At 46.2% G+C, this 23,076-nt stretch overlaps 1 protein-coding gene across 1 annotated transcript in view; it reads left to right on the top strand.

Annotated features, from left to right (window-relative positions):
- The window catches only part of DYSF (dysferlin), a 1,004,398-nt gene that overhangs the window by 409,964 nt on the left and 571,358 nt on the right, over positions 1–23,076 (top strand). Inside the window, exon 23 of the mRNA XM_078674496.1 lies at positions 19,335–19,527. Coding sequence (XP_078530622.1) covers positions 19,335–19,527 — 193 coding nt within the window. The remainder of the gene's footprint in view (positions 1–19,334; positions 19,528–23,076) is intronic.

Genomic DNA, 23,076 nt, shown 5'->3' with positions numbered 1-23,076 from the left:
AAATTGGATCCATGGCGTACACTGTAAGAAGGTACCTTTACCTCTACCGTACGACCAGTGGATCCGTGAGGGTATTGGTGATTCAGAAACAGAAAGAGTGCCGAAATTTATGCCATTTAGCGACGCACATTTGGTAGGGACCAGGTCTGAGCGAGAGGACGACGATATCTTGCAAGCAGCTGTGCCTCCGCCTTTGAGATTGGACACCACTGACACCCTGAGTTGTTGTTCCGAGATCAGACGCTGCCTGTTAAAGGCCGTTATAACTTGCGACCAAGAAACAATGGACTAATAAAAAAATAATCTCTTTCTGCCCTTCCTGCACTCTCTCATCCAAGAAGCTGTTTTATTTTGTTTTGGTTTTTTTTTCTCTTTTTTCGAACCACCATCCGGGTTCAGCTGTAGGGTCGCGGTATCAAAACTTGGAGTGGCAAACCGTGTAGACGCAAGGTCGACGGTTCTGGTTTGTTCTAGGGTGTTCCCTAGACTTACAGACGCACACCTGAGTGAAGAAAACCAACTGCCGCGAACAGCACGGTTAGAGGATGGAGTTTTTTGAGATTGAGAGAGCTGTTGCAAAAATTAACTTTAAGACAGAATTGTGTAAATTGATTCGTAGCAAATCTTTTTTTAATAACGTGTCTTATAGTTTTCTTTAGCATGATGTTGTCTCTGATGGGTGGGATTGTTTATGCTACTTACAATTGACATTTGCACCCACCTCCCAACCTATGTCTTTCCCTACTACTATTTCTTTGCATTCGTTCCACACTTTACCTGAACATGAACTGATTAGAAGGTCAGAGTTTATTAATAATTCCTTTGTACAACTTCTGCATCAACACCAGTTGGTAGTGAACACCACTAATGGTTGGGTGTGTGGTCTTATGCCACATACTACGGATAGAGGTATTCCCTATTTGGTTCTGCCATTCAGTTACAATGGGTCTGTATGGGCATATCAGGCGATGTTTATTTATGCCAACGAAGTCTATCCCCTGCGTTCCATGAAAGATAACTCGAGTAATAGTGCCTTAGTGAAGGGAATAACAGATATGATCAGAGATATCGATACATATGAGACTATTCCTAAGGATGAGGCATTAGCTTATATCGGATGGAACGTGACTGGATATAGTGTTAGTCTGAATGAAAAGCAGAGACGAAAAAGGTCACCTCCGATTTGGATCGTACCCCATCGTGGTCATTTTTGTTTGCAAGGTAAAGGCAAGAATCCGAGAGCTCAGTTAGAAAAGAGTGTTTGTACTCAGACGTATGTCTTTGCGTCCCAAACTTCCCCACCGTTTTTAGCAGCTAAGGGCACGTATTTTGTTTGCTATGATAGAGCATACACATGGTTGCCTCCTGATTTTTCGGGAACCTGTTATGTTGCATATTTGTTACCTCCTACGTATACTGCTGCTGTAGACTACCACAGAACAAGAGTTGTTAGGGGTGTCTTCAATCAGGAAGATACCACGGGAAAAGAAGTGGGAGACTTTCTCAAGGGTTTCCTACCGTTTTGGGGACCTGTGGCAAATAGTAGAAACATACGGCAATTGACGAGAGTGGTTGAGTCCACTATAAATAAAAACTGCAGGTGCCCTTAGTAATTTGACTGCTGAGCTTCAAGCGGATCGCCTTATGACATTACAGAATCGAATGGTTTTAGATGTCATACTTGCAGACCGAGGTGGGGCATGTAAATTGATCCAATCGAGTTGCTGCGTTTTCATACCAGATAATGCTCCTACAGTATACCAGGCCATTTCTAGGTTACATAAGATCTCTGAGTCTATACATGTGGATAAAGGAGATTGGTCGTTGACTGGATGGTTCTGGGGGCTGTTAGCAACTTGGGGATTGAAGATTCTGATGATCATCGGGATGGTTTTAGCGATTCTTTTCTCGTGTTGTCTCTGTGTACAGTGTGGCCTTTGTGCTACTACGTGTGTGAGAGGACCTGTCTCGAGAGAAGTACTGAGTAATAGGATGATGCTCCAGCAGAATCTTGATGATCTGATGAATATTGACATCCATTCAGACGCAGACCGAGTGATTGCCTATGTAAGGGCAAAAGGAGGGTCTGTGGTTCCGTGAATAATGAACCCGTTTTATAAATAGCATGGTTTCGTTACGAATTTGATAGTAGCAAACCGTAACTAGTGAGTTCGGCAAGTACGAGTGATCTCGTCATGTTAGACCTACAGATTCACAATGTATTTGGAGATTCCGTTCCGGACCATGGGTTCCATTTTCTGCATGGCAGCCATTTTTTTGGTTGCCCTCACATAGGCCGTCGACTGCGGCCGAACGAGTCCTTGGTACACGTACACGTCGGCTCGAGTTCGTGCTGACTTTTGGATGAACCAAGTGAACTGACCTCGTTGCCTGAAGCTGACCTTGCTAAACCAGTTCCTTGCCCTATAGCTGATCAAGATTAAGGATCAGAGCACAGGACATTGTAAAGTTTGATATACACACACATCCCTTATCTTGCTCTGTATCTGTTTCTGTTTCTTCCTTTATGGCCTCTTTTATGACATGGGTTGTGGTTCTTTTATTATGGGTATTGTCCGACTTATGTAAGAAGGAATGTTGGGCTTTTCTGTATAATTGATGGTGGGCCGGACAACCGAAAAGTGGGTTTGCCGTTATGCAATACCTTCTGTAATAATGCCTATGATTGGACAAATTGTAAATAATGGGTGTTTGTCCAGAATGTGGTTTTTGGCATAAAAGGGATGACTCGTTTTTACAAATTTGAGCAGTCTCCTACGAATATACGTGGTGTTGTACTTCGTGGACCTCTGTTTCTGGTTCCAGCCAATAAATTCGATCTTTGACGCCACCAACAAGTATCTTGTGTCTCTATATTCTAAGACAGGTGAACCCGAAGACTTTGGGCGTGCCCCTTGCGCCGCTGGGTACTAAAAAGCCTGATTCTTCACACCCCCAACCCGTCCCGGGGGTGGTGGGGGGGAGGTTGCGGCCGAGCACTTTGCCAGGCCCTGCTTCTGCAGGTAAAGACCTCACTAACTTGAAATCTAACAATACTGTTTGAATAAAACTTTACTTATTTTTACTTTACTTTTCTTATGAAGAATATAGACATATAAAGAATGTGTGTATGGCAGCCATTTGGTCATCACCGCATACCTTCATGAATTACTACCATCGCCAAGTGGGAGTTGGGGTTTATGCAGTGTATGGGGGCGCTGTTCAGCCTATTTCTTACGTTTTCTGGGGCAGTTTTACAAGGAAGTGCCACAGCGGAGCAACCCAAGCCCTTTGGCTGACCCAAGCTGTGGCACTTCCAAAAGCACAGGAATGCGACATATGCACAATAATATGTCGCATTCCGGTGCTCTCCCCTGCACTGGTGCACTAACAGCTGCCATGTGCCAGCGCAAGCACCTTACACTATGGTGCTAGGATGCCTACGTCATGAGGAGATTGTTTTTGTGCAGGAAGGTGCACCTTCCTGCACAAAAAAAATCACTCAAGGCATTTTCCTTTTTGAATGCGTGCTGTAAAATGCAGCACGCGTTGAAGAGGAAAAAATAGGAGAAATTAAAACATTTCTCCTCGTGCCTTCCTACACCTCCCCTAGGGAGGCGTAGCATTCACACGCATTCCCAGATTTACGATTCCTCATAAATCTGGAAATGTGTCTGGTTCCATGCTTGTGGCGTGGTAACACCCACAGCCCCTTTCATGCAAAGTGCTGCGTGTAAAGGGGCCTGTCCTTGTAAATATGGAGCACTGAAATACGCCACCAGTACGTCACAAAAAGTGACATATTGGTGTTGCAGGGGGCTTGTAAGTCTGCCCCTCTGTTTTTCTATTTTGGCGTTAAAATGATCTTTTACTTTGGATTGTGGCATTTTGTGGTAACTGCTACTGCTTGGGTATCGTCTCACTTAGTAAGGACTGACACGAGGAAGATTATTGACGAGTTAGTGGCCTGGTTACTTATCAGTAATTTTCATTGCTCAGAGTACAGGATTTCCCCATCACAGGCCTACATTGCCCTCCTGCCCCTATGAGTGTTTTGGGGCAGTCAGAAAATATTTAGAATAATGTGTTTCATGTTGTTAAAGCTTGTTATTTACAGGATGTGAAAGGCGATAGTTTCCTCTATAAGAGAAGCATTAAAGCATAATGTATAAAGAAGGACAGCATGGAATAATAGAATGTAGTGTTTGTAACAGACCTGGGATTGTAGAGCATAATACAGCATAATGTATTATGATGCTGCATGGAAAAGAGCAGCACAACACTGTGTACTGTGTGCTGTGTTTCACCATAGCATAACGTGTTGTTGCATGATGTCACATACTGCGGTATTAAATAACACAGCATGGCTTGGCATTGTGCACCATAAAACAGCAAACATATGGTATGGAATTGTTAACGCGGGATTTCTGGTCTATAGTTATTATTCCAGATCCCAATTCAGGTCGACTAAATCGTTGGTACCTGTCATTGAGTAAAAGGCAATCCACTACTAGGTCAATCAAATAAGGACTTACTCCACTCTAAATAACCACTTACTACAAATAAGTTTTAAAAGTTTATTATAAAGCCAAAGTTATCTGGAGATACAAACATCTCAGAATAAGATTCAAAAGATATACGGGAATCAATACAAACAAGAATTCTCTAAATGCTCTTAGTCGGCAGAATGATATCACTAAAACAAATTCAAATAGCATCAAAGTTGCAAGAATCGACACAAGTTGTAACTTATGCGTCATTTACAGAAAGGAAAGTTCATATTAGACTGTCCCTACACGAGACTAAGTGACATCCCTACTTAACAAGATCTTTACCTAAAAAGGTGTCAGCCGTGGTGACTTCCAAAGAAGATCACACACTTCCCTTAGTCTTCTGAGTCGAATCGATCTCTTGCAGTTAACCTATCTGCCTACCCATCCGCTCTCTTGGGCTCCTCAGACCATCTGCCCTAACTCCACCCCAGGGTGCTGTCCCTAATACAAAATCACATTTCCAATAGAAACGCCCTTAGAGACGCCCCTCACGTGGTGTTGGTTCTGGCGGCAATTTCCATGCTGGTACTCCTCTGGGTCCATCGTTAGCGTTGACCTTGCTTCCCAGGCTCTTCTCCTGCTGGACGGTACCCCCCAGGAAATTCCTGAAGCCTCCTACAGGTCTGTGCCAGGCTGCTCTGAACAAAGCCCATTCATCACTTTCCTGATTAAACCCCCTCGCACCTGCAAACAGACACTTTCTCTGTGGGCCCCAAATTCCGGCCTCCACCATATCTCCTAAGTCGTAAACCATGTAACAGGCTCTGTGTCTTGTGCCTAACCTGACCCTTCTCTAACGAGCACATGCAGATCAAACGAAATGACTTTATCTATTCAGGCCTACTAGAATTACATGAAACAGGCCTCTGCACTCTGCAAACATTTCACTTTCTTCCGTTTAAACAGTATTCTTAACTATAACACATAATGTTTAAGTGTAACACTTATATAAACATTTACTTCAGTTCTAAAATCTATAACACATTGAACTACAATAACATTAAGATCCATATCGTGTGGAAATGCATCAGCTACTTGTATTCTCTGTGAACTGCCATGTGGCCTACACATTTCTACGTTTAGCAGAATTACATTTTCCCTTACAACAGCCACATAACATGGGATTTCAACATCATTCTAACATCACTACACAATTCTATATTAACTTTTCACTCTAGTATATGTATTATTATTCTAATTAAACACTCCTATATATTGCCACTCTATATATTTCACACTCTTATATAATTTCTACTGGGCGGATGCAATGTGCTTGTAAATATGGTGCACTTCTACATTTTTTCTTAAATTGCGCTCTCTCAGTCCCCCCTTTGATGACTTTTAGTAGTCATCACAATCACAACACCATCCCTAAGATGTGAATTTTCAAACGGAAGTCGTTGCAATATTCCCTCGTTTCATCACTTCTAGGGCCCTCAGGCTCCTGTACTGATTATCCTGGATCGCAGCTACTCTCCTCTCCTGCTCTCTCATGGATCTTTGCAACCTGTTTGATCTATACCATTTGTACAACCGCACCAATCCCCACAAAGCGATTACACAAATCACTATTATGATGATGGGTTTCAATATGTACCAAATGATTCCCTTTCCTAGGTTGGCAAACCAACCTCCAACTTTACCCATTCCTTGACCTACTTTCTCCCACACATTTACCTTTGTCAAATCCTCAATCTCATGATGTATTTCAGTAATATTCCGTATATATTTTTCTAAAGGTTTTGAATTGTCTGGAATGTAAGTGCAACATTCCTGGACCTTCAAAGCCTTACAGACTCCTCCCTCTTTGGCCAACTGAACATCTAGAGCAAGTCGGTTCTGAAGAACCATTGCCCTTATCGATTGCATCTCTCCCTCCACCAGCATTAATGATCTAGCAGTACTGGCGGACAACCTATCTACGACTGTTGCCAATCTTCTAATTTTGATGTCATTCAGTATGATTCCCAAAAGAGGAAATGCAGCACCAAATACATCTCCAACTACCTCCTCAGTGCTGACATCTCTTCTTCCTCTAGCTTGAGTTCCTCCCTCTATGATCTCTAAATCCTTAGCATGGTATATTTTGGGGAAGACAATCGCTAAATAGCATCATCCATACCAATTATCTGGAAGTTTCACATATGCATTCCTCCCACAAACAAAGTATACATTTGGGATCACCTGCATTTCCTTCAAGAAATCCTTGGAGTAATACTCTAACTGGAAAGCATGTTCACAACTTACTTCTCCCACAAACACATTTTCGTAATAGGTTTCACCCCTATGTATACACAGTTTCCCCCTTTTCTCTCGATCTAAAGCTATTGGACCATTACTACCCTTTCTTTGGTGTGACCTTTCTTCCTCGGTCCAATCTGTTTTCCATTGACCTGAAGATTTTAAAATCTTCTGTCACCTATATCGAGCATCCACCTGTCCTACAAACTTTTTCTCAATTTCTGACACTGTACAAGTCAAATTATTTCTTCGAGCATGTGAAGTATCTAAAGTTTTCCATGGAAGGAAAAATTTCTGTAACCTGTCTTCACTCTTGTAATAATCCCATTTATTGAGGTGCTTGTAATTTGGCACCTCTGGCAATACGGAATCAAAGTTCGAGAAGTAGTACTCGAAACCATCACGTTCATAAAATATGCTCAACAATAAACTACATGTGATTCCATAAGTTAATGGAAGATGATGGTACCTAATGCCCTCGTCTACAGATGCTGGCAATTTCATGCATACATAGCAATCTTTAGCCTCCATAGCATCCACATATTCATAAAGCAATTTAGCATATGCATTTGATTTAAAATTTCCCTGCGATTCATCTACATGTAACCTACGAGTCTCAGCTGCTAGCAAAGCATTCTCTTTTTCTGTATTGTCCCCCTGTTTACCAGCAGTAGTAGGTTTCTGTGTTGATACTCTTTTTGCTTCCTTTGTTGCCTTTACTTCATTTTCATGTCCCACTACATATGATATAGTAACCACTAAAACTATAAGAGAAATCACTACCACTAAAAGTGTGCCTACTATGCATTTTGACCTGCGGTTCGGGTTGCCAGCCTCCATGATCTCAAAACAATGTAGCTCTGCTTTTTTTCTTTCACAGCACAAAGTCTCTTTCCTTTGCTTCTTCAGCCTTTTCGAACCACACCTGGAAACTGATAATCCCCTCCACAAAATCAGTCTATGAGTTCTGTAGCAATAGACAACCCTAGCCCTTCTCCATCCGCTAAAATGGAAGTCCCTAGTTTCTTCTTCTTCTTCCACTTGGCGCTAGGTTATCTCTCAATCTGTTTATTTACAAAGTCTTTCAAAGCCTTTAGCAATCTGGAATTATACGTGTTCCAACAACTCTCATCACGCACTCTAATATTTCCAAACGAAGAAGGAGTTCCTCAAGTATTGGACTCCTTGAACAACAAGCCGGAAATTCTACTTTGTTTAGAACCAAGTCTCCTATTCCGCTCAGGTAAGGAGGATAAACGATATTGAGTGTCAGCAACCCTTCGACCGCCACTCCTGGTATCAACAACTTTATTTCCACTATTATGATGGGGTCAGTACTGGTCAGGGTCACTTCCCTCACCCTCCCCGTTCTGCGTGCTTCGGACATCTGCAGCGAGGTAGGTCCACTCAGGAGTAGCGTATCTTCTGCAAGGCACTCGCACCCTCCTTGATCTTCTCGGACCTTCCTGTTCCTGTCCTTGTGCACCTTCGTCTGGATCTGAGTCTTCGGATATAGGAGCAAGGGTTCTCTCTGGAGTTGGCTTTAAGTTCGGCCTCTGTTTTCTTTCGGGCCAACTAACTTCTCCACGCCTTGTTCTCCTATTTCTCGTCCTCACACTCTGTTCTTGATCACTCTGGTACTGATCTGTGTCCCAGTGGTATTCACAGCAACTTTCTCCTTCTGTGGCATCCTCAGTTTCACTGCCGTCCTGCCTTTCTTCTTCTGGATCTGTAACACTCCCAACTTCTTCTGACACCCCCACAGCTTGACTGATCCCCTCTAGTGGTTCTTCGTCCACAGCTGGATTCTCATCTGCGAGAGGAGCCGTTTCTTCCAGGGGTGCTGGAACTCTTCGAGTATGGGAAGCGTGGATCCAATTTGGCAGACCTCCACACTTCACTGCAGTGTTCGTTGTCAATATAATCTGATAGGGCCCCTTCCAACGCATGTCTAGACAATTCTTCCGGACGTGCTTTTTGACGAGGATCCAGTCACCTGGACACAAGTCGTGACATAGATCTCTGGAAGATGGGACTTCAGCAGCCTGCACCTGAAGAAACACAGAATGAATGGCGTCAGACAAACCTTTGCAGTAATCCAGGATCAGATCATCTGTAATATTCAACAAAGCAGTGGTTGGGACGGTTGGAAGTCTCATTGCCCTCCCCATTAGCACCTCGTGTGGAGAGAGACCTGTCCTCCTGTCGGGTGTGCTACGCATACTCATAAGCACCAAGGGCAAAGCATCAGGCCAACTTAAGGAAGTCGATGGACATACTTTGGCAATTCTGCATTTCAAAGTCCCGTTTATCTGCTCCACGATACCTGAAGCCTCTGGTCGACAGCTACAGTGCAACTTCTGATCAATGTTCAATGCAGAGCAGAGCATCTTCACAACTTCACTGTTAAAATGAGTTCCTCGATCTGATTCCAGGGAGTTTGGCACCCCGTTGCGCGGGATCAACTCTCTAAGTAACAACTTTGCTACTGTGAGTGTATCGCACCTACCTGTGGGGTATGCTTCGACCCATCTGGAAAATATGCATACAACCACCAGAAAATACCTAAGGCGGTTGACCTTTGGCATCTCGATAAAATCTAATTGCATTCTGTTGAAAGGCCCCCCAGACCTCCCAATGTGACTCATTGTAACTGGTGTTCTTTTCTCTACGTTCAGTTGCTGACATGTAACGCATCTCCTGCAGACTGCTTCTGCTGCAATCCTAAACTTCGGACAATACCAAGTTTGCCTAAATACCCTCAGCATGGCATCCCTTCCTAAGTGTACTGGACCATGTATCTGTCTTGCCATTGGACTCACTAATTCCTCAGGTAACACTGCCCTTCCATCTGCTGAAACCCAAAAGTCCATTTCACTTTTCACACAACCTGCTGTTTCCCATGCCTTTTTCTCAAAATCTGGTGCATTGTCTTGCATTACCTTCAAATCCTCCCAAGTATCCACTGTTTCTAACATCATGTTAAATTCTGTCTTTTCCTGAATCCCACCTACTTCCACCTCCGTGAAAGAACACCCGTGCTCCGCGCAGTAGCGGGCAACTTCGTCTGCATATCTATTTCCTTGTGACACAAAATCTGTATTTTTGGTGTGGGCTACACACTTGACAATGGCGATTGCATCTGGACCTTGTAATGCTTCTAAAAGCAGTCGCACAAATTCTCCATTTCGAATAGGCGAACCAGAGGAGGTCATGTAACCTCTCTGAGACCACAATTGCCCGAAATCATGAACTACACCGAAACCATATTGGCTATCGGTATAAATGGTGACTCTAATTTTTCTACCTGCTATGCAGGCACGGGTCAATGCAATGATTTCTGCTACCTGTGCGGAGTATACTCCTTCCAGGCAAGCGGCTTCCACAACTCCAGTAATGGTGCAAACAGCATAAGCTGCTCTCAACCGACCAGTATCATCTCTTAAACATGAGCCATCAACAAAGAAAATTTCATCGGGGTCAATCAATGGCTCATCCACAATATCTTGTCTGGGCTTCGTGCATAGTTCAGTCACATCAAGGCAATCGTGATCTTCACAGTCTTCGCCTTCTATATCATTAAGGAGTGGCATCAGTGTAGCAGGATTCAAAACAGAGCACCTCTTAAGGGTCACGTTTTCCGCAGCAAGAATAACTTGCTCGTAACGCGTGAGCCTACTGTTGGTCATGTGCTGTGTCTTGGTCCTGGTCATTAACAATTCCACAGAATGCGGTACATACACCACTAACTGGTGTCCCATCACGATGTTCTCACACCTTTCAATGCTGACACCCGTTGCAGCAACGGATTTGAGACATCCGGGCAACGCTGCGGCTAACGGATCTAAAGTAGCCGAGAAATATGCAACTGGTCTACGGGCATTTCCGTGAGTTTCTACTAACACTGACAAAGCACAACCTTCTCTTTCGCAGCAGTACAGTGAAAATGATTTCTCATAGTCTGGCATTCCCAAAGCCGGAGCACGACACAGGTCCTCTCTCAGCTGTAGGAACGACATCAAACACTCTCTGTCCCATGGTACCGGATCACTCACCTCCTTGTGCGTCAGTTTCTGTAAGGGTTTTGCTTTCAGTGAAAAGTTAGCTATCCATTGTCGACAATAACCAACCATTCCTAGGAACATCCTAACTTCTCTCTGTGTTGTAGGCGCATTCATTTACATTATCGCCTCTATCCTATCTGGTGACACCTTGCGCTTTCCTTTTTCTATCCGATGACCCAAGTACTGTACTTCGGTCAGACAGTACTGCAATTTGTTCGGGGATACCTTGTGTCCATTCTCAGCTAGATGGTTCAGCAAGGCAATGGTATCTGTCTTACAAGCTTCTTCTGTTCCTGACGCAACAAGTAGGTCGTCTATGTACTGGACCAGAACCGAGTTCTGTGGCAGTACTAGACTTTCAAGATTCTTCTTCAACATCTGGTTGAAGATTGATGGGCTATCCGTGAACCCTTGTGGAATTCAACACCATGTTAAGACGCGATTTAACATTTTAAAAGCGAAAAGATACTGGCTCTCTTCATCTAATGGAATTGAAAAGAAAGCCTGACAAAGATCTATCACTGTAAACCACTCAGCTTGGAATGGTATCTGAAATAATATCACTGATGGATTCGGTACCACTGGACAACATGAAACAACTATGCTGTTAATCTTTCGACGATCCTGTACTATTCTAAATTTCCCACTAGGCTTCTGCAAACCCATAATCGGGGAGTTACATGGACTACCCACGATTTCCTTCCGTATTCCCTGCTGAATCATAGAGTCAATCACAGGTTTTAATCCTGCAATCGTCTCTTGGGACAATTTGTATTGAGGCGTTCTTGGATAATCGACATTTGGTTTCACCATGATCTTCACTGGTTCTACCCCTTTGATCAATCCTATCTCTTCCCCAGTAAAATCCCATACCTCTGAAGATACTGCATCACGTAAGTCCCAAGGAAGGTCCTCCACTGTCAGAGTAGGATACAGTTCTATGCATGTTCTCGAATTTGTAACTTTAAAGGTAGCATCATCGTCTGTAGTCTGTACCTCCACTCCCTGAGGTGTGCAATATTTTGTGCACTTTAGTTTGCACAATAAATCCCTTCCTAGCAGACACACAGGACTAGAATCACATACCACAAACTGTTATGTTATGTTATGTTAAGGGAAGTTTGTATAGCGCACTGTCACCGGAGGTATCATGGCGCTGAAAGGGTGCTGAGGAAACAGAGGGGATTTAACAGGATTGTGGGAAGAGCCAGGTTTTTAGTGATTTGCGGAATTGGATGAGAGTGCCGGAGGTCCTAACTGGGAGAGGGAGAGAGTTCCAGAGTTTGGGGCCGAGGAAGGCGAATCTTCGACCCCCAGATCTACAGAGTTTAAAGGAGGGGACCACGAAGAGGTGTAGGTGAAGTGATCTAAGATTACGTGATGGACAGTAGGGTGGGATAAGAGATTTCAGAAAAGCGGGGCAGGAACCAGAAAGAGACTTAAAGATCAGACAGCCAACCTTAAAGGCGGCCCTTAGGCTGACCGGGAGCCAGTGTAGTTTGACAAGGAGGGGTTTGGCGGACTGCCACTTCGGAATCCCGAGGGCCAGTCTCGCCGCCTGGTTTTGAATGATTTGCAGCCTATTGATGGAACATTTGGGCAAACCATGATAGATGGAATTTGAAAAATCCAGGCGGGAGAGAACAAGGGCCATGATGACTTGTAGCAGGGCATCGGGAGTGAGGAGGTAGGCCACCTTCCTAATCCTGCGTAGTTGGAACATGCAGGAGGAGACCACCGTCCCCACCGGCGGCCCGAGAGAGAGCCCAGCGTCAATAGTGACCCCGAGGCTTTTCACCGAGGCTACCGGGGTGGGAGGGGAGCCAAGCTCTGTCGGCCAGAAGTGTGGACCCCAGTAGACGGCGCTCTTACCCGGCAGGAGGAGCTCCGTCTTTCCTGGGTTCAATTTCAGCTGGTTCTGACACATCCACTGAAAGATATGGGACATAACTGCCTGGAAGGTGGGAATAGCAGAGGGAGAGTTTAGAGAGAAAATGAGTTGTAGGTCGTCCGCGTAATTGAAAACGCGGACGTCCCACTGCCTCAAAGAGAAAAGGAGAGGGTGAAGATAAAGATTGAAAAGAAGAGGGGATAGAGAGGAGCCCTGGGGGACCCCACAAGGCAGATGTTCCCTAGGGGCCCTGAATGTACCTAGGCTAAGAGACTGGGATCTCCCTGTAAGGAAAGATTTCACCCATGCCAACGCCAGGCCCTGGATGCCAGCCTGTTCGACACGGTGGAGAAGGATGTTGTGGTCCACCGTGTCGAAGGCGGCCGACAGATCTAATAATACCAGGGCCTGGGAGGTACCCTTGTCAGCTCCGTCTCTCAAGGTGTCCAGGACAGCCAGGATCACAGCCTCCGTAGAATGACAAGGACGGAAGCCGGCCTGGTTGGCCTCGAGAAAGGTGGAACTCTCGATGAACCCTGAGAGGCAGGCAGTGACATGGGCTTGATGAACTGATGTTCATTGGTGTAGTTTCCTATTTTTACTGACACTGGTACCGTCAAGGGGCTAGTCATTCTCCTGTTTGCGACTCCTACCACTTGAATTGTTTCCCCCGACATCGGTAGATCTGGAACCACTGCTGATCTCAGAGTTGATCGAGTAGCTCCAGTATCCACTAAGAATGTTGTAGGACACCCTGCCACTTCAGCCTCAACAAACGGACCTCTTTGATCCACCTCTAGAACTGCCCCGAGGGTACAGTCCTCTTCTCTGCTTACACGTTGTCCTGTCAATGGATCAACGTAGTAACATTTTTCTTCATCTATAAAAAGAGGCATTTGTCTATAGACCTTTCCTCCTGTCGCAATCTTTGGTGGCTGCGGGAACTGAGCTCGTGGAGCCGAAGTCCCCCCTTTGACCACATTACTTCTTGTCACTGTCACCCTTGGGACTGGGACTTGCTGGACTTCCTCTTCTACCTCTAGCTCTCCGTTTTCAGGGTTATAGGGACACTCGCGTCTCCAATGTCCCACCTGGTGACACTGGTGGCACTTTGTCGTTTTCTTCAACGTAGCAAAGTCTATTCTAGGTCTCGAGTTTTCCTCGCTGTCTTTATTCTGATTATTCAATTTCCGTCCCATTGTCCCCGTTCCCTGCTGCTGTCCACCCTTTCCAGCTGACTGCATCTGCACCATCATCAGCTTTTCCTTTAATTTCTTTGCTTTAGAATCTATTTCATCACTGCAATACCTTGCGTACCTCAAAATCTCATCCAATGGTTTGTTTTGCCAACAAATTAAATGTTGCTGAATCATCAAACAAATATCAGGTCTCAACCCCAAAACGAACTTTGATACAAACTGTCCTATATCCTTGGGATCCATTACATCTAATCCACTGTATTGTTTGAATGCTTTCAGCAATCGCTCATAATACTCATGAACTGTCTCCTTGGGTTCCTGCCTTGTTCGGTCTATCTTTACCCAATCTATATCTTGTGGTGGCACCTTCTCTTTCAGCCATGTCATCACCCTTTCATATTTTAACATTACACTTTCTGACGGTCCATTAGTAAGAGCATCCCTCTCTGGTTCTGCAGTGGGCCATTCGACACTGGTCTTGCATGTTTTCCACAAGTCCCCTGGAACCACAATGTCAAACAAAGTGTTCAAATCAATCCACAATACCTTTGAAATCTTGACAAACCTCTCTACCTGCTTGTACCACTCTACAGGGTTCTCCCTCAACTTTGGAAATGAGTTGGTAAATGCGGCTAGATCCCCTCTACTCCAGGGCACATGTACATAATTCCCATTTGCTATTTCTCGCAAAGGGAATGCCTCCATCTGCATTAGCCTTCCCTCTGGAGACATCGCATTCACGCTCCGTCTAACCGTTCCCTTTCTGGACCATCTCTCTTCCCATTTGTCCAGATCTCTCCATGCTCTTATTCCTGTGATCAGTTCCCTTATATGTGTTTTTAATCCTGTAGTTCTCTTCTCATCCAAGTCCTGGTCTGAATACTGCAACCTATGGTTACCCTGCAGTGTCTTTGTTCTGGACAAATCTACCATATATTTTTCTGCTAGTTCAGACAGTTTCTCATGAGCTGCTCTTGCCTTTCGAGTGATGTCCTTTGCCATAAACAGTAGCTCATCTTGCTCATACGTCTCAATCCTTTCTATTTGCAACATACCATCTATTATATCTTCCAGATCAGATCTTAAGCTGGACACATCGAGTCTTTTAGCTTTCACCACAGCTTTCAGTACGCCATCTCTAGAGGGTCCATTTACATCTCTCCCATCACAGCTCTGAGTCCTACGTCTGGGCTCAGGCGTGTTATGGGGAGTCCTCCCATGCTCCCACCTCTCCAGGTCCCATGCAGTTCCATCTTTTCTGGGTGTATGGTGAAACACTTTTCTATTTTCCATAGTCCCAAAATGTCCATCCTGCCTGGTTTCTCTAGGTGCATGGTAAGACATTTCATTATTCCCCATTCCTTCACAATTTGGCGGTGACCTCTGATCCCTCGACTCATGGCAAGATCCCTCACTGTTCCCTGTGTTCCTATGATTCCAGTGCTGTACGTTTTCATCAGGTGCGTGGTGAGTGCACCTAAACCTGTCTCTGTATTCTTGTGTCCTTCGGTTGTCCTCACTTTGAATGAGACGAGACATCTCTCCACATCCTGTACTTCTCTCTCTTCGCTCCTGCCCATTTCCTCCATCACTGTATCGTATAACTCCTCTACTCTCCTGACTTTTACCATCCCACTCCTGACTGCTTGCGCTAGCCCCGCAGTGAGACAATGTCTCTTTTCCTCGATTTCCCCATTCTGCTTCCTCTCTTGACCTGTTGTTCGGTGCTTCTGTGGACCCATCCCATTCCCTCAAGTCGACCCTCAACTCTTTATAGAATTTCGGCCGTGGTCCCCTCAGGTCCATCGGTCCTCTCTGACCCCCCTGCTCTGTTACGGGATCCCCTTCCGAATCTAATGGGGTGCTCCACGTTATCGGTCCTGGCAATTGCCTCCAGGCATTTGTCGTGTTATTCCTCCTTTCCATCTCGACTCTTTCCCTGTCTAACTGTACCTGTTCTCCCTCTTTCCCCTTCTCTGGGTGATAAATCGACCGTATAGGTCCTATGGTAACGGGTACTTGAAGAGCATCTGGCAATTCATAAGACTCAACTCTCTCTGTTGCTGGCGTCTTCTGTACCACAACCCTTCCGACTACCCTCTGTACAGTACCATGTTGGGGTGACCCTTCATCTTTGGTAGGTACCCAATCCGCTAAAGGGAGTGGCCTATACCCTTCTATGCCAACCCTGTCTTCCTTTGGGAGCCCCGTACCTTCCGTCTCCCTATTGTCCGGAGGCGGTCTATCCATCAACAACCTATTTATTACATTGTCTTCCGACTCGCTCTCCTCATCCTCTTCCATGAGTCTCTTTTCTCCTGCTACCTCTCTCACTGTGTACAACTTATCCACCTCAATCGCCTGTATCCTCCATCTCTTGGCGTCCGCATCCCATTGGGCATCTCGCACTGCCCTTACTGATCGCCTCCCCCTTTCCTGGCGCCTGTTCAGATTTCTGTCGTGCGCCGCCCTAATCCATGCGTTAAGGGCCTCAAACTGTGTTGGTCTGGGCAAAGGTCTCAGTGAGGACATAACTGCTTTCAACTGATGTAACACTTCCAGTCTAAACGTTCCGTATTTCGGAAACGTCAGTTCCTCGTTCCCTTCTGTAATCTTACTCCAAGTATCAATCCACAGTATAGTATGCAACCCAACATTCGTTGCCATATAGTGAGCTGGTGTACCCTCTGGCGGTGCCTCTTCCCCATAATAAGAATTTCTTCTTTTTCTCTTAAAAATCTCTCTCAAACATTTAAAACACTTCATGTTCAAAACCTACAAAATTTCTATTTTCTCCGCGTTTGTTTACTTCCTGATGACAATCCACCAATCTCAGCGCGGTTCTCGCTAACTGGCCTATCAGAGCGCGGCTTCTCACTGACGTCACACCAACCGCCCTATCCCAGCGCGGCTCTAGCTGACGTCTCACCAACCGCCCTATCACAGCGCGGCTCTAGCTGACGTCACTCTCCCCCTTTCGCAGCAGTTCCCCTCCTTTCTCAGCTCGTCTTCGCGGTCATGCATGCGTCCCATTCATACTCCGAAAAATGATTACTTCCGTCCAAGCGATCACTTTCCTTGACTGTACGTCCACAGTCTAACTGTAATTGTCACCTTAACCGACGAAATGTCTTTCCGTGTACGTCCAGACAATCGCCTTCTCTGATAGGTTACTTGCACACGGTAACTTTTGACCTGCGTCCGTTACCCACACACTCACTCTTGCGTTCCCCCTATCTCGGTCCTGCGGGCGATCAATGGTACCTCATGACCCCCTTACTCTGGTCGACAACTACTCTGGATGTTCGATACACCCGAACCACTTAAGCTCTACCTCGAACTTAAGATTTTCACCAGTTCACCCGTTTACCAGGTTACCAGTTTACCAGGTTGCGCGCGCTCACAACCTTCTCTCATTCACACTACAGGCATTCAACTCCGCATGACATCACAATACAAATACAACACAAAACACCGCAATCTGTCAACGCATGACCCTTGTTATACTCACTCTCTTCCGACACTGCTGCTTCTCTCGCACCGTCAGCACCTTCCTCGGCCCGCGATTCTTCCTCTGCTCATCTCTCGATCTCTAGGGGCCTTGGGATAATCTAACCTAGTCTAGATCACCCTCCTCAAGAAGGTAACCATCCTCACTCTGCTACCAACTGTTAACGCGGGATTTCTGGTCTATAGTTATTATTCCAGATCCCAATTCAGGTCGACTAAATCGTTGGTACCTGTCATTGAGTAAAAGGCAATCCACTACTAGGTCAATCAAATAAGGACTTACTCCACTCTAAATAACCACTTACTACAAATAAGTTTTGAATGTGAATGTAGAATGTAGTGAATGTAGTATACTTGTAAAGCGCACAGCTGCCCCAGCAACGGGGCGTCCCGGCGCTGTATAACTCTGGGGAACCCGTCCTGGCTTTCCCTGTGGGATGGTCCCTGCTGGGAGTCCCCAAGGTGGAGCCAGGCATCCCCGGAAAGTTTAAAAGTTTATTATAAAGCCAAAGTTATCTGGAGATACAAACATCTCAGAATAAGATTCAAAAGATATACGGGAATCAATACAAACAAGAATTCTCTAAATGCTCCTAGTCGGCAGAATGATATCACTAAAACAAATTCAAATAGCATCAAAGTTGCAAGAATCGACACAAGTTGTAACTTATGCGTCATTTACAGAAAGGAAAGTTCAGATTAGACTGTCCCTACACTAGACTAAGTGACATCCCTACTTAACAAGATCTTTACCTAAAATGGTGTCAGCCGTGGTGACTTCCAAAGAAGATCACACACTTCCCTTAGTCTTCTGAGTCGAATCGATCTCTTGCAGTTAACCTATCTGCCTACCCATCCGCTCTCTTGGGCTCCTCAGACCATCTGCCCTAACTCCACCCCAGGGTGCTGTCCCTAATACAAAATCACATTTCCAATAGAAACGCCCTTAGAGACGCCCCTCACGTGGTGTTGGTTCTGGCGGCAATTTCCATGCTGGTACTCCTCTGGGTCCATCGTTAGCGTTGACCTTGCTTCCCAGGCTCTTCTCCTGCTGAACGGTACCCCCCAGGAAATTCCTGAAGCCTCCTACAGGTCTGTGCCAGGCTTCTCTGAACAAAGCCCATTCATCACTTTCCTGATTAAACCCCCTCGCACCTGCAAACAGACACTTTCTCTGTGGGCCCCAAATTCCGGCCTCCACCATATCTCCTAAGTCGTAAACCATGTAACAGGCTCTGTGTCTTGTGCCTAACCTAACCCTTCTCTAACGAGCACATGCAGATCAAACGAAATGACTTTATCTATTCAGGCCTACTAGAATTACATGAAACAGGCCTCTGCACTCTGCAAACATTTCACTTTCTTCCGTTTAAACAGTATTCTTAACTATAACACATAATGTTTAAGTGTAACACTTATATAAACATTTACTTCAGTTCTAAAATCTATAACACATTGAACTACAATAACATTAAGATCCATATCGTGTGGAAATGCATCAGCTACTTGTATTCTCTGTGAACTGCCATGTGGCCTACACATTTCTACGTTTAGCAGAATTACATTTTCCCTTACAACAGCCACATAACATGGGATTTCAACATCATTCTAACATCACTACACAATTCTATATTAACTTTTCACTCTAGTATATGTATTATTATTCTAATTAAACACTCCTATATATTGCCACTCTATATATTTCACACTCTTATATAATTTCTACTGGGCGGATGCAACGTGCTTGTAAATATGGTGCACTTCTACATTTCTTCTTAAATTGCGCTCTCTCAGAATGAAATACCTCTGGTAGAGAAAAGTCCTTGTCATAAACTGGTTGACCCATAGTGGTGTTTCTTCGTCCTCTCTTCAACAGTGAGTCGCTGCCTGATGTCCTGAGCATCCCAAATACCACGCATCTGGACCATTACATCTACCGCTACCGCCGGATTAATCTGCATCAGATAGTGGAGGCCGCGTGGAGGCTGAAAAACGAAGAGTCCGACCTGCAGGCGGTGCTGGACATGGCCGACGACTGGCTCCTGCGGCTGAAGGCTCTGGCCGAGGAGGTATTGGCATCTCTTGTCTCTGCACAGCCACTCTTCTGAAACAGAGAGTTTCAGATAGTATACTGAGATGATGTAGGCTCTCTCAGACAGGTTAGATAGGTGATACAACCCCTCCACTTCCGATGTGATGTCATTCCAGCACGGGCCCATAGAGAGCGACATTGTGTGCATCCTCCAGTTTGTACAAGGGGATGTCTTTCAGGCAAATATCCTTACAGAGCGACATCGCACGAGACAAGTATAATCTAGCCCCCTCGAGTCCGCACAAGGTGATGTCTTTCCAGCAGAGACCATAGAGAGGGAGAGTGAGTGAGACAAGAATGACCTAGGGCCCGCCAGCCTGTACAATGTGATGTCTTTCCAGCAGAGACCATAGAGAGCGAGTGAGACAAGAATGACCTAGGGCCCGCCAGCCTGTACAATGTGATGTCTTTCCAGCAGAGACCATAGAGAGCGAGAGCGAATGAGACAAGAATGACCCTGTGCCCTCCAGCCTGTACACGTGATGTCTTTCCAGCAGAGACCATAGAGAGTGAGAGCGAGTGATACAAGAATGACTTAGGGCCCTCCAGCCTGTACATGTGATGTCTTCCCAGCAGAGACCATAGAGAGCGAGTGAGTCAAGAATGACCTAGGGCTCTCCAGCCTGTACAATGTGATGTCTTTCCAGCAGAGACCATAGAGAGCGAGTGAGACAAGAGTGACCCAGGGCCCTCCAGCCTGTACACGTGATGTCTTTCGAGCAGCGATCATAGAGAGCGAGAGCGAGTGAAACAAGAATTACCTAGGGCCCGCCAGCCTGTGCAATGTGATGTCTTTCCAGCAGAGACCATAGAGAGCGAGAGAGAGTGAGTCAAGAATGACCTAGGGCCCTCCAGCCTGTACAATGTGATGTCTTTCCAGCAGAGACCATAGAGAGCGAGAGCGAAGGAGACAAGAATGACCCTGTGCCCTCCAGCCTGTACACGTGATGTCTTTCTAGCAGAGACCATAGAGAGCGAGAGCGAATGAGACAAGAATGACTTAGGGCCCTCCAGCCTGTACACGTGATGTTTTCCCAGCAGAGACCATAGAGACGATAGAGAGCGAGTGAGACAAGAATGACCTAGAGCCCGCCAGCCTGTACAATGTGATGTCTTTCCAGCAGAGACCATAGAGAGCAGGAGCGAGTGAGACCAGAATTACCTAGGGTCCTCCAGCCTGTACAATGTGATGTCTTTCCAGCAGAGACCATAGAGAGCGAGATCGAGTGAGACCAGAATGACCTAGGGTCCTCCAGCCTGTACAATGTGATGTCTTTCCAGCAGAGACCGTAGAGAGCGAGAGCGAGTGAGACAAGAATGACCTAGGGCCCTCCAGCCTGTACAATGTGATGTCTTTCCAGCAGAGACCATAGAGACCATAGAGAGCGAGTGAGTCAAGAATGACCTAGGGCTCTCCAGCCTGTACACGTGATGTCTTTCCAGCAGAGACGATAGAGAGCGAGAGTGAGTGAGTCAAGAATGACCTAGGGCCCTCCAGCCTGTACAATGTGATGTCTTTCCAGCAGGGACCATAGAGAGCGAGAGCGAGTGAGTCAAGAATGACCTAGGGCCCTCCAGCCTGTACACGTGATGTCTTTCCAGCAGAGACCATAGAGAGCGAGAGCGAGTGAGTCAAGAATGACCTAGGGCCCTCAAGCCTGTACACGTGATGTCTTTCCAGCAGAGACCATAGAGAGCGAGAGTGAGTGAGTCAAGAATGACCTAGGGCCCTCCAGCCTGTACACGTGATGTCTTTCCAGCAGAGACCATAGAGAGCGAGAGCGAGTGAGTCAAGAATGACCTAGGGCCCTCCAGCCTGTACACGTGATGTCTTTCCAGCAGAGACCATAGAGAGTGAGTGAGTCAAGAATGACCTAGGGCCCTCCAGCCTGTACAATGTGATGTCTTTCCAGCAGAGACCATAGAGAGCGAGAGCGAGTGAGACAAGAGTGACCCTGTGCCCTCCAGCCTGTACAATGTGATGTCTTTCCAGCAGAGACCATAGAGAGCGAGAGCGAGTGAGTCAAGAATGACCTAGGGCCCTCCAGCCTGTACACGTGATGTCTTTCCAGCAGAGACCATAGAGAGTGAGTGAGTCAAGAATGACCTAGGGCCCTCCAGCCTGTACAATGTGATGTCTTTCCAGCAGAGACCATAGAGAGCGAGAGCGAGTGAGACAAGAGTGACCCTGTGCCCTCCAGCCTGTACAATGTGATGTCTTTCCAGCAGAGACCATAGAGAGCGAGAGCGAGTGAGACAAGAATGACCTAGGGCCCTCCAGCCTGTACAATGTGATGTCTTTCCAGCAGAGACCATAGAGAGCGAGAGCGAGTGAGTCAAGAATGACCTAGGGCCCTCCAGCCTGTACACGTGATGTCTTTCCAGCAGAGACCATAGAGACCATACAGAGCGAGTGAGACAAGAATGACCTAGGGCCCTCCAGTCTGTACACGTGATGTCTTTCCAGCAGAGACCATAGAGAGCGAAAGCAAGTGAGTCAAGAATGACTTAGGGCCCTCCAGCCTATACAATGTGGTGTCTTTCCAGCAGAGACCATAGAGAGCGAGAGCGAGTGAGACAAGAGTGACTTAGGGCCCTCCAGCCTGTACAATGTGGTGTCTTTCCAGCAGAGACCATAGAGAGCGAGAGCGAGTGAGACAAGAATGACCTAGGGCCCTCCGGCCTGTACAATGTGATGTCTTTCCAGCAGAGACCATAGAGAGCGAGAGCGAGTGAGACAAGAATGACTTAGGGCCCTCCAGCCTGTACAATGTGGTGTCTTTCCAGCAGAGACCATAGAGAGCGAGAGCGAGTGAGACAAGAATGACTTAGGGCCCTCCAGCCTGTACAATGTGGTGTCTTTCCAGCAGAGACCATAGAGAGCGAGAGCGAGTGAGTCAAGAATGACCTAGGGCCCTCCAGCCTGTACAATGTGGTGTTTTCCCAGCAGAGACCATAGAGACCATAGAGAGCGAGTGAGTCAAGAATGACCCTGTGCCCTCCAGCCTGTATACATGATGTCTTCCCAGCAGAGACCATAGAGACCATAGAGAGCGAGTGAGACAAGAATGACTTAGGGCCCTCCAGCCTGTACAATGTGGTGTCTTTCCAGCAGAGACCATGGAGAGCGAGAGCGAGTGAGACAAGAGTGACTTAGGGCCCTCCAGCCTGTACACGTGATGTTTTCCCAGCAGAGACCACAGAGAGCGAGAGAAAGTGAGTCAAGAATGACTTAGGGCCCTCCAGTCTGTACACGTGATGTCTTTCCAGCAGAGACCACAGAGAGCGAGAGAAAGTGAGTCAAGAATGACCTAGGGCCCTCCGGCCTGTACAATGTGGTGTCTTTCCAGCAGAGACCATAGAGAGCGAGAGCGAGTGAGACAAGAATGACCTAGGGCCCTCCAGCCTGTACACGTGATGTTTTCCCAGCAGAGACCATAGAGACCATACAGAGCGAGTGAGACAAGAATGACCTAGGGCCCTCCAGTCTGTACACGTGATGTCTTTCCAGCAGAGACCATAGAGA

Source organism: Lissotriton helveticus, chromosome 2_1 (assembly GCF_964261635.1).
Source record: "Lissotriton helveticus chromosome 2_1, aLisHel1.1, whole genome shotgun sequence".
Taxonomy (NCBI): Eukaryota; Metazoa; Chordata; class Amphibia; order Caudata; family Salamandridae; genus Lissotriton; species Lissotriton helveticus.
This window is presented reverse-complemented; position numbering and strand designations above follow the sequence as displayed.